The sequence below is a fragment of the Pan paniscus genome, chromosome 11 (assembly GCF_029289425.2).
Source record: "Pan paniscus chromosome 11, NHGRI_mPanPan1-v2.0_pri, whole genome shotgun sequence".
Taxonomy (NCBI): Eukaryota; Metazoa; Chordata; class Mammalia; order Primates; family Hominidae; genus Pan; species Pan paniscus.
Genome location: NC_073260.2, coordinates 1,514,488 through 1,531,464, shown reverse-complemented (window position 1 = coordinate 1,531,464; position 16,977 = coordinate 1,514,488). Strand labels below are relative to the sequence as shown.

The 16,977-nt window shown below is 53.7% G+C and overlaps 1 protein-coding gene and 1 long non-coding RNA gene across 23 annotated transcripts in view; one reads left to right on the top strand and one right to left on the bottom strand.

Moving 5' to 3' along the window:
- The window catches only part of EHMT1 (euchromatic histone lysine methyltransferase 1), a 226,910-nt gene that overhangs the window by 203,987 nt on the left and 5,946 nt on the right, over window positions 1-16,977 (top strand). For all 22 annotated transcript variants that reach the window (XM_034929673.3, XM_055117390.1, XM_034929675.2 and 19 more), the window contains 6 exons: window positions 623-790; window positions 1,003-1,147; window positions 2,035-2,112; window positions 3,512-3,627; window positions 5,005-5,091; window positions 5,626-5,704. In XM_034929673.3, coding sequence (XP_034785564.2) covers window positions 623-790; window positions 1,003-1,147; window positions 2,035-2,112; window positions 3,512-3,627; window positions 5,005-5,091; window positions 5,626-5,704 — 673 coding nt within the window. The remainder of the gene's footprint in view (window positions 1-622; window positions 791-1,002; window positions 1,148-2,034; window positions 2,113-3,511; window positions 3,628-5,004; window positions 5,092-5,625; window positions 5,705-16,977) is intronic.
- LOC134728553 (uncharacterized) lies at window positions 507-15,955 on the bottom strand. Its single transcript, XR_010109080.1, has 3 exons — window positions 13,629-15,955; window positions 1,934-2,166; window positions 507-1,308 (listed from the first exon to the last, which is right to left on the bottom strand). It is a non-coding gene; the product is annotated as an uncharacterized LOC134728553 (long non-coding RNA).

The following is a 16,977-nucleotide window of genomic DNA, read 5'->3' as shown; positions in this document are numbered from 1 at the left end:
AGAGTGAGATTCTGTCTCAAAAACCCAAAAAACAAAAAAGCTTGAGACCTTGATCCCATAAAGTCATCCACACTCAGGTTGTTGTTGGTGGCCTGGGATGGAGTGACTCCCTGGCCCCTACACATGGGGCTGTGCCCTCCCACATGTGGATCTCACGGTGGCTCAGCCAGGTTGGTCATCTGGTTGTGTGAAGCCCAGCTCCACGTACGGTGACTGCAGTCTGGATGCAGTGAGCAGGAGTGGAACTGAGGACTGCTCACGCTGTGCGTGGCCCAAGCTTGGCCTCTCTCCCTCCTTGCTTCCCTTCTTATCCTTGAGGGTAAATTTGAATGAAAAATCCAAGAAAAATCAAATGCCGCCCTGGATTTTACACACTCTTCCTGCTAAGAAAACAGCCTGCTGACTTTGACAGTGAATGTGGGAGAGGAGGAAGGGAATCATGTTCCTGGGTGAGCTAAAGCCCGTCTTTGCAGAGTCATTGCTGAGCAGACTTGTTCAAGTTATCTCACAGTGAATAGTGTTCCCTTTATTGTTAGTGATGACGGTCATTTTATAAATCTCATCTGTGTCATCTTTTCAAGTCAGCTTTAAATGTTTTGTGGCCTTACATTTTCCCTTTTAGCCTCTTTCTTTCTCGGGATTCAGATGTCACCTTAAAGAACAAGGAAGGAGAGACGCCCCTGCAGTGTGCGAGCCTCAACTCTCAGGTGTGGAGCGCTCTGCAGATGAGCAAGGCTCTGCAGGACTCGGCCCCCGACAGGCCCAGCCCCGTGGAGAGGATAGTGAGCAGGTGAGCCCAGCCCCAGGATGGCTTTGTGGCAAATCAGCGGTCAGCAGGGCTTTGGGAACTTGTGGTGAAAGCTGCTCCTGAAGCCGAAACATCCCCAGGCTGCAGTCCAAATTGTCCGGGCCAGGTGTTTGCCAGCCGCCCCACTGCACGCTGTGCCACCCCCTGGGCAGAGCACGTCAGCCACCAGGTGACACCTGTCCTTTCCATGGCAGGGACATCGCTCGAGGCTACGAGCGCATCCCCATCCCCTGTGTCAACGCCGTGGACAGCGAGCCATGCCCCAGCAACTACAAGTACGTCTCTCAGAACTGCGTGACGTCCCCCATGAACATCGACAGAAATATCACTCATCTGCAGGTGAGTGACGGCAGATGAAGGGCTGACTCAGGCCAGGACATGGGACAGGCAGAAGCTTCTTGAGCCTGGGGTCCTGGGTTCTCACCACTCAGAGCAGGAGGGCTCACAGGGGGCTTCCCAGGAAGACCTCATTCTCTTTGTAGTTGCCTCCCGTGAAAGAGCTGGAAGGCAGATAAAGGTTCTGTCAGGCCCAGCCCTGGGCCCTCTCATTGCTCTTCCAAGGCTTCTTACCGACCCAAAGCAGTGGCAGGCATCTTTGTGCCTTTTTTGTAACCTCACACTCGGGGGCCCCGGTGCGGCCTCGTGCTGGGGGCACAGGCGAGAGGAGCCCTTGCGAGGCCTGCAGGACGACCTGGATCCCTGCACCTCCCAGCCCCCGGAGAGATGGGTCCAGCACATGCCAGCTTTCCCAGCCTCCGAGTGCACGCAGCCTGGTGCCCTCACCGCTTGCGCCTTCTTGAGCACTTTTCTTGTGGCTCTGCTTGTGGGCAGCTCCCTCCTCTTCCCAGGCCGGGCACTGCCCAGGGCCCCCCCACCCCCACAAGGTGTGTCAGGCTCTGTGTCCTTGCCTTTCCCATCGAGCATCTGGCCACAAATGCAGCCGCCGCCCAGCCCTTCACCCACCCCACGTCACCCGCTGCCGCGTCGCTGCCCTGCCTGCCCCCTGTCCCTCTGTCAGGGTCCTCAGCCAGAGCTCCCTCCCACAGGCACTCGACATGTTTCTGCCCGCACAGCCTTCTCCCTAAGAGGCCACACACTCACGTGGTGCCTTTGAGAAGCACTTACCAGAATCAGGGTTAACAGAACTGGAAGACGTAGTTGTGACTGGGAGGGGAAACGGAAGGCCTGTGCCTGCACGTCTGACCCCCCGGCGCCTCTCTCCTCAGTACTGCGTGTGCATCGACGACTGTTCCTCCAGCAACTGCATGTGCGGCCAGCTCAGCATGCGCTGCTGGTACGACAAGGTGAGGGCGGCCTCGTGTGCGTGGGCTCAGGTGGTAAGTGCCGCTGGTCCGGGCCTGCAAACACAGTGCAGGCATCTGGGACCCCAGCGCTGTCGTGGCAGCGTCGGGAAGGAGTTGGAGGTGAGCTGGGTGTGACAGGCAGGGGAGGCACAGCGGGCACCAGCACCCGAGTCGGGGTCGCGAGCCGAGGACGTGGCTGCGGAGTCCCTGGGGCTGGGGTCTGCGTCCTTCGTGGCTGCCTGGATGGTGGCGGGGGTGGGCAGCGTCAGCCTGGCTTGGCCCCAGGAGGAGGTGCTGCTTGTGTTGTGTGTATCTGGTAAGCTGTGCCTTGTGCTTGCTGAGTGTGAGGGGTGTGAAGAGGGAGGGTGCTGCCGGGCTGGGTACAGGGAGTATCAGTGTGGGCGCTGGGCTTGAGGAGACACAGGATTGGAAGTTTCTGGTGGGTGCTGGTCCTCGGAGGAGCCCAGGTTGGAGGCTGCTGAGGAGGAGATGGGAGTGGGGAGTAGCCCTGGCTAGCAGGGGTGCAATTCAGGGGAGGGATGTCTAAGCAGAGGCGGAGAGTTCCTGGTCTCCCAAGTTCAGAGGTCACGGTGGGGGCGGAAGCCAGCATGGCCTGGGTAAAGAGACGCGAGCAGGGAGAGGCAGCAGGCGTCCCCTCTTGGAAGCAGACTTTGGAGGAGAGTGGACATGGAGGGTCAAGTGTTTACCCATCTGAATTAGAGGCCCCAATGGGAAAAGGATTCGTGCCAGTGAGGGCTATGGAGATGGCAGGCTCAGAAAGCCACCAAGCTCATGTCCGAGTGGTGTCTTTTCAGGTGGACAGTCTTGCTGAGGGGGCGCAGGAAGGAATGTTCTGAGGAGCGCCCTAATTGTTCAGAGCAGCCCCTGAAGCCGTCAAGCCAGAGTGTGCCTGGGCAGCCCTGGGCCCCGCGCCTCAGCTCACACAGCCCTGGGGGAGAATCTGCACCCAGTGCTGCTGTACCTGGCCTGGCTTCAGGGGGGTAGAAAGGGGAGCAGAGGGCTGGGTCCCTCCACAGTTGAGGATTTGCAAGGCAAGGAGGCCAGGAGTGCAGGAGGGTGCAGGAGGCCCCAACCAGCTGAAGGAAGCAGAGCAACCCAGGAGCTGGCAGCCTTGGCGAGGCTGGAGAAGCCCAGGCTGGGCCTAGGGGAGCGCTCCAGGGGGTCTCCACAACCTGTGTGGGCATCTGGGTGGAGGCTTCTCATCCAAACCGTACACATGGAGTTTTTCCCTAGGTGGGTGTTCAAGTTTGGCCAGAAACCATCGTTTTTATGTCCGTTTAAGCCACACTCACTGGGCACTTAGTAGAAATGGGTTGATGTCAGTTCAATTAAAGAGTGAGTGACCTCTGCTGGGCCCTTGCTGCTCATCTGTCCACAGGATGGCCGGCTCCTGCCAGAGTTCAACATGGCGGAGCCTCCCTTGATCTTCGAATGCAACCACGCGTGCTCCTGCTGGAGGAACTGCCGAAATCGCGTCGTACAGAATGGTCTCAGGTGAGAGGCAGCTTCCTGCCGGAGCCCCACATTCTGCTCGTATTAGCACGTATTAGCACGGAGGTCACCCCGACAGACAAGAACTTAACGTGTTTGGATGCACGCACATGTGTGTTTGCAGATAGAGCCGACAAGTTACCTGAGCCCTTTATCCTCTAGAAATGTCACTTGTGCCATAAATCACGAGTCATGCTTCCCCCAGCACAGACTTCGGCATGAGAGAAGGAGCAGGTTGTTGGGTCAGTCCAGCTAAAAGCAGAGGAGCGGACTTGGCCTAAGAATTACCTTTGTTACCGAGTTCATGCGAACATTCTTCAACAGGTTAGGGCTGTCGTAGTTCTATTTTAATACTCCAGTCATTTTCTAAATATTCTCTGTTCTCTGGGCTTCCCTAACAGTGAGGTGATGTCCCAACGCTTCTCAGGCTGCGTGGACTCCTTGTTCCTGGGTTGCTCAGGACGCTCATGGAGTAAGGCTTGCCCAGCGCCCTTCCCCAGCTGGGCTTGGTCCCCTGACCGCCCAGCAGCTGCGTCTCCTTTCCCTGGATTCTGGTCTTGAGCATTTCCTCCACAAATGTGCCTGAGATTGGAGAAGTCAAAGCTCCTCTGAGTCATAAGGGAAAGTTATGCACACTTAAATTTAGCTGAACACTCATTTTTGTAGTATTGACTTTTTTGTGACCTCGATAAACTTGGTTCATGCTGGAAGGCAGTCTCTGTCCTTGATATGGTAGAAAGGCCTGGTGGTGAGGACCCACGCCAGACAGACGCGAGGCAGACATGGGACACATGCCAGATAGGCAGACGCGAGGCACGTGGTTCTGAGGGCTCCTCAGAGGCCCACATGCTAGGCCCGCCCAGCCGCCCTCCTCCAGATCTACCCGGCCACCCTCCCCCAGGCCTGCCCAACCACCTTCCCCCAGCCCTGAGAAACCCTCGACCGCCACCTCCCCCTGCCACCCTCCCCCAGCCCTGAGGGGCCTGTGGGCTCCTTGTCGGGAGCAGGCTGGGCTGCAGGTGTCACCACAGCCTGGTCCAGCTATAGGCTTCTCTAGTATTAGCACCTCTGCCCCTCACAGTGCCTAGTGGCCCAGGCCCAGCTCTGTCCCCATGTTACAGGTGGGGACATCGAGCCACGGCCAGGACCAGTGACATGCCGAGGTTGTGGGCTGGGGTGTTCCTGGCTGACTCCCGGGTTCTTGGCTCCCTGAGAGTGCGAGATGCTGTGTCTGCGAGGTTCCTGCAGCATCGAATGCTTCGGATACAGAACCAGTTTTCTTCCTCATTTCAGTGACGTGGCACCAGCTGGCTTTTGCTGTCCATTGTGGCAACAGGCTGAGGCTGTGGCCTGGGTCCACCACTACTCTCTATTTTTCAGGGCAAGGCTGCAGCTCTACCGGACGCGGGACATGGGCTGGGGCGTGCGGTCCCTGCAGGACATCCCACTAGGCACCTTTGTCTGCGAGTGAGTGAGTCCCTGGGTCACCCCAAGCCTGGTGTCATTTCTGGGACGGAGGCCCATCTGTGTCTGTACTTCAGGAAGCCCCTCTGGGAGCAGGCACATCCCTGGCGTACAGCAGTGTGGGGTGGGGGCCACAGAGACCCTGGCCCCGAGAACCAAGCTCGTGCTGTCCTCAGTCCTCTTGCTGCTGCCCATAACCAGCTCAGGAGTGCATTTAAGAAGGCGTGGTCCAGTTAGGAAGGCGTGGTCCAGTTAGGAAGGCGTGGTCCAGCATGGGCAGTCACCTCTAGGGGAGGACCATTCTGGGTTCTCAGGTACCAGACCGCAGACGCAGAGCTTTCGGTGTCGTCATCATCATCCTCCGGAACCTCAGCTGAAAGCCCAGTTGAACCCTGGGCACACGTCTCTAAACGTGTTCCCTGCATGTTCTTCTGGTGTGCCCCGCTCTTTCCCTGTGGTTGCGGAGTCTGGGCTGTGCTTGTCTGTGGGCAGTGCTCGCTGCCTTCCAGGGCCTCACCTGCACCTCACCCTCTGCAGGTATGTTGGGGAGCTGATTTCAGACTCAGAAGCCGACGTTCGAGAGGAAGATTCTTACCTCTTTGATCTCGACAATAAGGTAATGTGTTTTGTGGGGTTGGGGCCACGCAGAACTTGTGAACTGTAAAACCTGAATGTGTTTGTCCCAGTAGGGCCGGGATTCAGATGAGGGCTCTTACTGTTGACAAGAGTGGGCTTGCTATAGACCTGCTGAGCGCCGCATTTGCAGCTGGCCTTGGTTCTGTGCCCAGCATGGATGGAGGGAGGGACCTCTGACTTGGGAGGTCCCTGAGCCTGTGCAGCCAACTGCCCCCTTCTTGTGAGAGTGGGCCTGAGACCCACCACTCCAATCCTCCAAACCCCAACTGAGAATCTTGGGTTGGGGCTTGGCAACCCCTGAGACTGCACAGAGGTGAAGGAGGGGCGCCGTGTACCGAGACAGCAGAGAGGCTAATTGAGGGGCGCCGTGTACCGAGACAGCAGAGAGGCTAATTGAGGGGCGCCGTGTACTGAGACTGTAGAGAGGCTGGGGGGGGCGCCGTGTACCGAGACTGTAGAGAGGCTGATTGAGGGGCACCGTGTACCGAGACTGCAGAGAGGCTGAGGGGGGGGCGCCGTGTACCGAGACTGCAGAAAGGCTGAGGGGGGGGCGCCGTGTACTGAGACTGTAGAGAGGCTGATTGAGGGGCGCCGTGTACCGAGACTGTAGAGAGGCTGATTGAGGGGCACCGTGTACCGAGACTGTAGAGAGGCTGATTGAGGGGCGCCGTGTACCGAGACTGCAGAGAGGCTGAGGAGGGGCTGTGTGTTCACAGTGACTGAGTGAAGCAGCAGTGAGCCTCCTGTCGTGTGCACAGAAATGCCAACAGACACGTCCCTTGTGTCCCCAGCCCACCCAATCCCCACTGCCCAGGCGCTAGAATCTTGTGTGGGAGAGAGCAGGGGCCACTCCAGGAGCCTGGTTTTGGGAGCTTTCTGAGGCTAGGGCAGTGGTGATTGACCCATCCCAGCCCTCATGTTCCCTTTACTGTAGCTTCGTTCCCATCATTGCTCTGGAATTCATCCATTGTCTATTTTAAAACCTCTTGAAACTTGCAGTAACTCCAAGCCAGTGGGGAAATAAAGGTTTTTCTCATCTCAAGCAGCAGCCACCAGACCACGGAATAAATCTTATACCTGGAGAATAGGGCACCAGGCAGCCGTCTTCATAGCAGTGGCCTCTATGGACTGCCAACCTCAACCCCAGGCTCCGTCCCTGCAGCCACCTTCTAAGAAGTGACTGTTGGTGAAATGACTTGTGTTTCATAGAAGAGAAGCTGGGCTCTGGAAGGTCACAGTGTACAGGCATCTCCCTGTGCAGTGGGGCTGAGCCCTCAAGGGACGGCAGCCTCCATGTGTGCATGCCGTGTGCAGAGTTGTGAGGCTCCTCTGCTGCGAACTGCCCATTCCAGCCTTGCTATGGAACGACTCGCCTTCTGTGGGCTGGTGACACATATCCTCACAAAGGCTGTGTTGTCACTCGTGTGTGCCACAGATGTCGCCTTCTCTCTGTGACTTTTTCATTTCCTAATGATGTCTAGGAGTGAACAGAAGTTCTTTTTTTTATTCTAGTTCAGTTTATCAGTCTTTTTCTAAATACTGGGTTTTCGTAATGTCTTAGTGATATTTTTTTGAAAACTTGAGTATTTCCCAGAAACGGTCATGTTTGCTTTCACGTGGCTTCCGTGTGTAGGTTGACAGCCATTCTGTGTGTGGTGTAAGATCAGACTCAAGGTTTATTTTTTTCCCATCTTGTTACCTGGCTGACTCAGCACTGCTTGTGGAGAAGACTGTCTTTTCCCCAGTCAGCAGTGTGGCTCTTGTCATAGCTCAGTGTCCTCGTCCTATCAATCAGTCTGCTGACTGTTCTTGCTGTGTTACCTTAATTATTTTAATTACTGTAGTTTACATCTTCTCACCTTAGAGGTTTGTTTTGTTTTGTTTTGAGACGGAGTCTCGCTCTGTCACCCAGGCTGGAGTGCAGTGGCGCGATCTCAGGTCACTGCAAGCTCCGCCTCCCAGGTTCACGCCATTCTCCTGTCTCAGCCTCCCGAGTAGCTGGGACTGCAGGTGCCCAGCACCACGCCCGGCTAACTTTTTGTATTTTTAGTAGAGACAGGGTTTCACCATGTTAGCGGGATGGTCTTGATCTCCTGACATCGTAATCTGCCTGCCTTGGCCTCCCAAAGTGCTGGGATTACAGGCGTGAGCCACTGTGCCTGGCTGCGCCCAGCTAAGTTTTGTAGTTTTAGTGGAGGTGGGGTTTCACCATCTTGGCCAGGATGGTCTCGATCTCCTGACCTCATGATCCACCTGCCTCGGCCTCCCAAAGTGCTGGGATTACAGGCATGAGCCACTGCGCCCGGCCTTTTTTTCTTTTCTTTTTTTTTTTTTAAGAGACCAGGTCTTGCTGTGTTGCCCAGGCTGGAGTGCAGTGGCATAATCATAGCTCACTGCAGCCTTGAACTCCTGGGCTTAAGTGATCTTCCTGCCTTGACCTCCCAAGTAGGTAGGACTACAAGTGTGCACTACAATGCCCGGCTAATTATTTTATTTTATTTTTATAGAGATGGAATCTCACTGTGTTGCCCAGGCTCGTCTCAAATTCCTAGCCTCAGGCAATCCTCCCACCTTGGCTTCCCAAAGCACTGGGATTGCAGGAGTGAGCCACTGTGCCCAGCTTCACCATAGAGTTTGTGTCTTGTTCTTTTTGGTCTTCATGTAAGTTCTGAAGTCAGCTTAACAAGTTCTACAGAAGCTCCTGTAGGGATTTGATTGGGATTGTATTAGACCTGTCAGTCAGGTTAGGGAAAAATGAGGCATTTACTACCTTGTTTACTAGTTCATGAACATGGTATATCTATTCATTTGTTAGATCTTTCTTAATTACCCCCAGTAATATTTTATGGTTTTCTGTGGTGTGGTCTTGTATATGTTTTGTTGGATTTTTTTAAATCAAATAGGTTTTTGAGATTTTTGTCTCTTGGATCAACTTTATTGCAATTAATTTAAATACAGTAAAACAAACTACTTTCAAGTATATGGTTTTAGTTTTTACAAATGTACATCCCAGTGTAATCAATGCCACAGTCAAGATATGGAGCATTTCTGTCACCCCCAAATCCCCTGTGAGCCCTTAGTCCCTCCTTCTCCCCTGCCCATCCTGGTGGGTGAGTTCCACCTGCATTCACATTTTCTATAAACGGAATCCTGTGTCCGGCTTTGCATGTTTTGTCATTTGCCCACGTGGCTACACGTGTCAGTGGTTTGTTCCTTTCTGTTGTTGGACGGTGACCCACCTGGCCTCCCTGCTGGTTTATGCCTGCTTGCCTGTGGGTGGGCCTCCGTCCTTTCCAGTTCTGCCATCACGAGGAAACCTGCTGTGACTCCCATAGACTTGTTTTTAATGGACATGAATTTTTATTTCTCGAGTAAATGGGGGTGGAGTTACTGGCTCATATGATGGGGTACCTTTAACTTTAAAAGAAACCGCTAGTTTTCCAAAGTGGTTATAGCACTTCCGTTCCCACCTCAGTGAGTGAGAGCTCCAAACACTGTGACTTAGATTTGCTGTCCTGATGCTTGATGAAGAGCCTCTTTTCATATGTGTGTTGCCATCCTTTTACTTCTTTTGTGAAGTAATTTTTAAAATTTGCCAGTTTGGGCTGGGCACAGTGGCTCACGCCTGTAATCCCAGCACTTTGGAAGGCCGAGGCGGGCAGATCATGAGGTCAGTAGTTCGAGACCAGCCTGACCAACATGGTGAAACCCCGTCTCTACTAAAAATACAAAAATTAGCTGGGCATGGTGGTGCATGCCTGTAATCCCAGTTACTCGGGAGGCTGAGGCAGGAGACTTGCTTGAACTTGGGAGGTGGAGGTTGCAGTGAGCCAAGATCATGCCATTGCACTGTAGGCCTGGGCAACAAGAGCAAAACTCCATCTCGAAAAAAAAAAAAAAAGCCTGTTTTTTGTTGTTGTTGTTTGTTTGTTTGTTTATTGAGATGGAGTTTCGCTCTTGTCGCCCAGGCTGGAATGCAGTGGCACAATCTCGGCTCACTGCAACGTCTGCCTCCTGGGTTCAAGCGAGTCTCCTGCTTCAGCCTCCTGAGCAGCTGGGACTACAGGCGCCGGCCACCATGCCTGGCTAATTGTTTTTTTTTTTTTTTGAGACGGAGTCTCGCTCTGTCGCCCAGGCTGGAGTGCAGTGACGCAGTCTCGGCTCACTGCAAGCTCCGTCTCCTGGGTTCACGCCATTCTCCAGCCTCAGCCTCCTGAGTAGCTGGGACTACAGGCGCCCGCCACCACACCCAGCTAATTTTTTGTATTTTTAGTAGAGACAGGGTTTCACTGTGTTAGCCAGGATGGTCTCGATCTCCTGACCTTGTGATCCGCCCACCTCGGCCTCCCAAAGTGCTGGGATTACAGGCGTGAGCCACCGCGCCCGGCCAACGCCTGCGTAATTTTTTTTTTTTTTTTTTGAAACGGAGTCTGGCTCTGTCGCCCAGGCTGGAGTGCAGTGACACAATCTCGGCTCACTGCAAGCTCCGCCTCCTGGATTCACGCCATTCTCCTGCCTCAGCCTCCCGAGTAGCTGGGACCACAGGCGCCCGCCACCACGCCCAGCTAATTTTTTGTATTTTTAGTAGAGACGGGGTTTCACCGTGTTAGCCAGGATGGTCTCAATCTCCTGACCTTGTGATCCACCCGCCTCGGCCTCCCAAAGTGCTGGGATTACAGGCGTGAGCCACCGCACCCAGCCCAACGCCTGGCTAATTTTTATATTTTTAGTAGAGACGAGGTTTCGCCATGTTGGCCAGGCTGGTCTCGAACTCCTGACTGCAGGTGACCTACCCGCCTCAGCCTCCCAGAGTGCTGGGATTACAGGCGTGAGCCACTGTGCCTGGCCAATTTGCCTGTTTTTTAATTGGCTGCTTGTCTTCTTGAGTTGTAGGAGCTCTTTCCATCTTCTGACTCTGATGTACATATAAATATGTGTGTGATGTGAATATTTTCTTAGTCTGTGCCTTGCCTCCTCACTTTCTTAACAGTGTCTTTCAGGAAGCAGAATTTTAAAATTCTATTACTTTCCATGTCCTAAGAATTCCATGTCTATCCCAGGATTGTGAAGATTTTCTCCTTTTTTTAGAAGTCTTATGTAAAAATGCAAGTTAAGGCCGGACACACTGGCACGCTCCTGTAATCCCAGCACTTCGAGAGGCCGAGACGGAGTTTGAAGCTGCAGTGAGCTGTGATCGAGCCACTGCACTCCAGCCTGGCCTGTCTCTCAAAAATGTGGGTTTGAAGTAAGGATTGAGGTTCACTTGTGTCCATGTGGACAGTTAATCCAGCACCACTAGTTCTGCTTATACCAGCTGATGGAGATCTACGTCTGGACCATGTTTTGTTCCTTTGATCTATTTGCTGATCCTCAAACAATGCCACATTCTCTTGACTGATAGTAAAGCTTGGAGCCAGGTAGTGTTAGGTCCTCATACTCCTCATACTCGGTTTTTTTTTCAAAACTGTTTCGCTCCTCCATGTCCTTTGCATTTCCATAGGCAGTTGAGAGCCCGGGCGTCAGTACAGGCCAAGGCTGCTGGAATTTTTGCTGAGACTGCACTAAATCTGCTGGCCATTATCGCATTGAGCCTTCTGACCCTGTGTCTGTAGGTGGCCCAGCTCTCTTTGAGTTTGATATTGAGTTTCTCTCAGCAGAGCCTTGTAGCTTTTAGTATGTAGATCTTACACTGTGTTTTGTTAAATGTATTCCTAAGCACATCATACTTTTCATATATTATAAACAATATTGTTTTTAAATTTCATTTTCCAGTTGTTTGTTGGAAATAATGTGGAAATACTTGATTTTTTTGTGCATTGACCTTGTTAAATGTATTTATGAATTCTAGTAACTTTTTGCACTATTAGGCTTGTCTGCACATGTGGTCATGTCATGTGTGAGTAAAGACAGTTTTTCTTCTCGCGTTCTGATCCGTGCAGCTTTGTTTTCTGGAAGGTCGGGCATAATGCTTGTTCTCTTCCCGGCACTGGGGGAAGCGGTGTCCTTACGCTGTCTAATGTTAGCTTCAGGCCTTGTGTAAATGCTCCCTGGGTTGTCAGAATTCACTTCCTTGGCTGCAGGATGAGGCCTCTGCTTCCTTGCTGGCTGGCAACCAGGGGTGCTCTGAGCTCCTAGAGGCAGCTCTCTTCTTGAAGGCCAGCAGGAGAATGTCGGGGCTTTGCCACGCTGCCTTCCTCACATTCTGTGGGCCAGAAGCAAGTCACGCTCAAGGGGACGGGTTGATACAAGGGAGACTCTTGGGGCTGCCTTAGAATTCTACATGTGTGTGGGCCGACTCCCTCTCCCCCGGGCACCTGCCTTCCCCACTCCGAGCCACGGCCACGCTGACTTGCTTCCTGCAGTCCTGCCTTTTCCACAATATCATGTAAGTGGAATCACATGCCATCTGGCCTTTGCCATTTCCTGGCTGGGTCATGTGTGAGTGACCTTCAACTGTATGAGAAACTGCCCAGAGGTGCCACCCTGGGCACCTCTGTTTGTGTCCTGTGGATTTGGCTGGGCCATCAGTCTTGGGTGGGAGGGCAAGTGCAGCACCAGCTGACCCATCACAGTCAGAAGCAGGAGCCCTTAGCATCTCAGAAACCCTGATGCTCTTGTATTTGAAGGAGGCATATTTTTCCTCTTGTTGCTTGATGTATAGAAATAGAGTAGGTTTTTAAAATTAACTCTTTAACCTGTGGCCCAAAGTCACCTATTAAGTGTAATGATATGTGTGGGTCCATTGTTTTGTGTGTGTGTGCCCGTGTCATCACCACGCAGGCTGCCCCGGTCCCCTTGGTTTCACTTCTCATTCTTGTCGTCTACACCAGCGGGGCTGCCCAGTGTCAGGGAGGAGGCGTGGCCTTTCAGGACCGTTTCCCGTGATGCTGTTGTGCAGGCGTTGGGATGCTTTTATCAGAATAACAAAGTTCTCTTTTCTGTCCCAAAGAGTTTCATGAATTGTTGTTGAATTTTGTTGAACATTTTAAAAAATCTATTGAAATAAGCCTATGATTTTTCTCCTTGTTCTGTTAATGTGAATATCTGATTTATATGCTGTTGTTACTGGAAATAATTTATGTGTATTTTAACCATGTGGCGTCAGTGCTGTGTTGTGTGGTCAGTCTGGGTCCATGGGGGGTGGGTGGGTGGGACGGTGTGTTCCTGTTTCTGTGCCGTCTCCTTGCTGCCATATCTCCTGCCCTGGTCTCTCCTTCCAGCATCTGGCATCTCTGTAGGTCTGTTTCTAGCATCTGTTTTGCTGCTTGTCTTCTTCTTTCCCTGTCTCCTCATGTTTCTGGTTAGTTTTGTTTGAGTGCCAGACACTGTATTTTCAAACCTGCTTGAAGAAAATGCATTGGGTCACCCCGGTCCACTTCCAGGAACCAGGAGGCCTCAGAGCTAAGCTGCAGGCCGTGGCCTCTGTCACTCCAGCTGACTTTAGCCCCCAGGTGGCCCTGGTTCCTGGGGGCCTGTCTCAGTCCATTGAGGCTGCTGTAACAGAACACCATAGACTGCACAACAGACTGGTTTCTCACAGTGCTGGAGGCCAGAAGTCCAAGGTCAAGGCACCTACTGGTTTGGTTCTCGGGAGGACCCCGCCGCCTGGCTCATGGAGGGACCCTGCCTTCTCACTGCGTGATAACCAGTGAGACCAAGACAGGCGGGTGGAGCCGCAGCCCAGAGGAGAGGGGAGAGCTTTGCTGGGGCTTCGAAACCACCTCCTAATGCGGCATTGTGCACACAGGCCTGTCTCCCTGCTGATGTGGCTGTGGCCTTCACTGGCCAGGTTCCTCCTGCTCACCTAGGGCCGCACCTCCCAAACTGTCTGTGTGGAAGGGCCATTTCCATATTCCCAGTTCACTGTGGGCCAATCCTTTTGTAAAATAAGGACTGCAACTTACCAGGCTGCTTTTAAGTTGTCACATTCAACAGGCACAATACTGCTCCATCAGATCGCTGCTGGAGGCTCTCAGTTCCTTGACTCGCTTGTCATGTTGGCCGGGGGGTCTCCGCCTCCTCCCCCACACGTCTGTGCTGTGCCTTCACACCTGTTCCATGGCATGGACTTTCTGTGCTTCCTTCTCCTGTCTGGAGCCACGCCCGCCCTCACCTCCTCAGGGACATCCTGTCAGCACTCTCCACACTCCTTGATGCCCCAGAGCTGCCACACTCGCCTGATTCCTTGCCTTCCAGTCTGTCTGCAACCAGATGCAGCCAGGCCTCGCCTCCCATGAGTGTCCCTAAGTCCAGGGCAGGCTCTGGTCCCCACCCACCCGAGGCAGCAGCATCTAGCCCTGCTCCTCCCTGCACCCTCTCACTTCTCAGCCATGGACACACAGGCCCAGGTACGGTTCTTGTTCATTTTGGGGATGTGGAGAGCCATGAACACACCAAAGCCTCCTAGGTGTCTGCTGCAGCTCTGACCCACGCCCGGACCCCAGACCCCTGTCCACCTGAGCGCCAAAATCTCTGGGTGCCAGGAAGCTTTCTGATTCTGCCTTCAAAGTGTTTCCTGGACCATTGCAGTGGGCACCCACCCCTGGGTCTGCCCCAGCCCTGGTGTTGCCATCTGTTCTCAGCCTGGGGCTACAGGGACCCCAAGCCCTCTGCTTTTGGCTCAAACCTTGCACAGCCCATTCCCCACTGACTGCCCCCCTCCACTGCTGTCACAATTGCTCGCACTCCCTCATGCTGTTCTGGAGCTGTTGAACATGCCGTCTGGGATCCTGCCCACCCGCCCTCCCGGTCCTTACCTTCTTTAGGCCTTTGTTCAAATCTCCCATCAACTTGGCGCCCCAGGGAGGCCTCTCCATGGTGTGCTTGCCCGAAACCTAGGTAGAAGGTTCTTCATCAGAGAAACCTTGGAAGAGCAGCACAGGAGGGTACATTTAAAGCCCTCAGCGGCGTCCGTTCCTTTGAGGGTTCTGGGATCTGAAGCCTCTGAACCGTAGGAGCAGCTAGGGGAGGCCGTGCCCCTATGTGAAGGGGCTCCTTGTGCCAGCCGACAGGGTGCGACGGGGTGGTCGGCCCGGCTGCCATCGTGGGAGGGACGTGGACGAACGGCACGCAGTGGGAGGCCATGGGCAAGGTTGATGGCCCATGGGGGCGGCCCCTTTGTCTCTTGGGGCTACAGCCTGTGCTGTGACCATCCACAGGCCCCAGGGGGGTGCTGGCGGGCATCAGGGAAGTCCCGGTGACAAGGGGCATCAGCAGGGGTCAGAAGGGTGTGCCCAGGAGGAGGCCCTCTGCATTCTTCAGGGTGCATGGAACCCCCACCCTGTCCCCAAAGATGCCCTGGACATGCCCTGGGGTGGGGCGTGGGGGGCAGCACATGCCAGGCTGCCACATGTGTGTGTGGCCTCAGGGAGTCTGTGCTGGGTCATCAGGCATGACCATTGCCAAGGCCACACCCTGACTCTAGGCCCCTCTGGTCTGGGCAGTGAGGCCAAGCAGAGCACAGGGTCTCGAGACCCCATGACCTCTAGGGTCACGCGGAGGCTCCTGGGGTCAGACTGAGAAAGGGGCTCGTCCTGAGAAGCCACAAAGTGTGCTCCTGCGGGGGTGCGGGGTAGGGGAGGTACCACGTCTCCCGGGCAGCCACAGATCCCACACTCACGGCCCAAGTGACGCTTGGTGCAGAGCTGGAAGGTTCTCAGGGTGGGAGGAGGGTTATTTTTAACGCACTGCACTAGAGCATCTCTAAGGCCGGTGGTTCTGGACAGAAAAACCACAAAAATGAGAAGACCAGGAATAGCAAGTCCCCAGCCCTGGGGCCTCATGTCTGCAATGAGCCCTTGGTGGCTCTGAGCAGTGCCAGTTCAGCACCTTGGAGAGCTGCCGCCTCTGTGCCTCCCCTCCTGCTTGCTGCGTGGGGGCTTGTGGAGCCTGCTAGGAATCCTGGGAAAAGCCCAGATGGGCCTGGCCCTCCCAGATGGCCTCTTTTGCCTCTGGCGAAGTGAAGTGAGCACCTGTAGTGAGGTCCACTCCAAGCACCAGGCCCGGGTGTCTGTACACAGCCCGGGTGGGGCATCCAGGCACCACGGGGAGGCCCCCACCCTGGTCTCACAGACGTTGCCACTGGAGCTCCTGCCGTGTGCCCACTGCCACCACCTGTCTGCCACCTGCACCTCCTCACCTGCGGCAGCACTTTCTCCACACAGGTTCTTCTCTGATGCCTCTTCCCTAATTTTAAAGGCATTCAGGTCTCTTATTTAGTTAAAAAATAGAAGAAAAATGTTTTACTTCTCTGCCACTTCCTTCAGAGATTCCTTTTTCTTGCCTTTGCAATTCCTTTTTGACCACACATTGTGAAAATTTTCAGACATATTGGAAAGCAGAGAGAATCAGGAGAGTGGAGGCTCCTATTCCCCCACCTGGACTTGATGGTTGTTAATATCTTGCTTTATTTGTTTCATCCTTTTTTGCTGATACAGTGTAAAGTTAGTTACAAATGTGACATTTTACCCCCAGTGACGTCAGAGTGTGCCTGTGAATAGTGCTGCCTGACGAGATTGAGATTGCCGTCACGTGAGGTTCATCTACAGACTCCTAGTTTCCCTGATGTCTTTCCCTGGTTCGCCCCTCTGGAATCAGGCGGGGCTGTCCCTTGTATGATACTTGGCACATCCCAGAAGTTTCTTCCTACCAGCAGCCCACACAGTGGCCTATGGGGGAGACCGGCCAACGGCCTGAGAAATCACATGGTCCACATTTCTGTGTGCCCCCCGTGGTGTCACCTCACTTGTTCTCTTATCCCGTGTTTGCGGCCAGCTGGGAGGAAGGGCTGAGGTTTGGCGACACTCACATCGGGGCTGCTGTGTCCCATAGGGAGCTTTATGGCCACCTCGACTGGCCACCCCGAGCATCCATGCCTTCCCTGTTTATTAACAGACATTCTTCTGTTTAAATAAATAAACCTTAAACCTGGGCTTTGTGGTTACTCCTCAGAGAAAGGCAAGATCAATGCTTTATTCTTACCATTTAGTTATCAAGTTTCAGAGTGAGGAAGTAGCAGCAAATAAATTTTGGTCTTTTTTTTCTTCCCTCTGTTTTGAGTGTTAACGTGGGCTCGTGGATTTTTACTTTTTTTTTTTTTTCATTTTTACATGTGTGTTTGATCAATTATAGCCATTCTTATTTAATGGTCAAACTGCCCCATCTTTGGCCATGGGGAGCCCATGCAGGCGAGCCCGTCTCCTTTGGTGACACTGCTCTTCGGTACCATGTGACACCCAGGCCTCCCTCATGTTC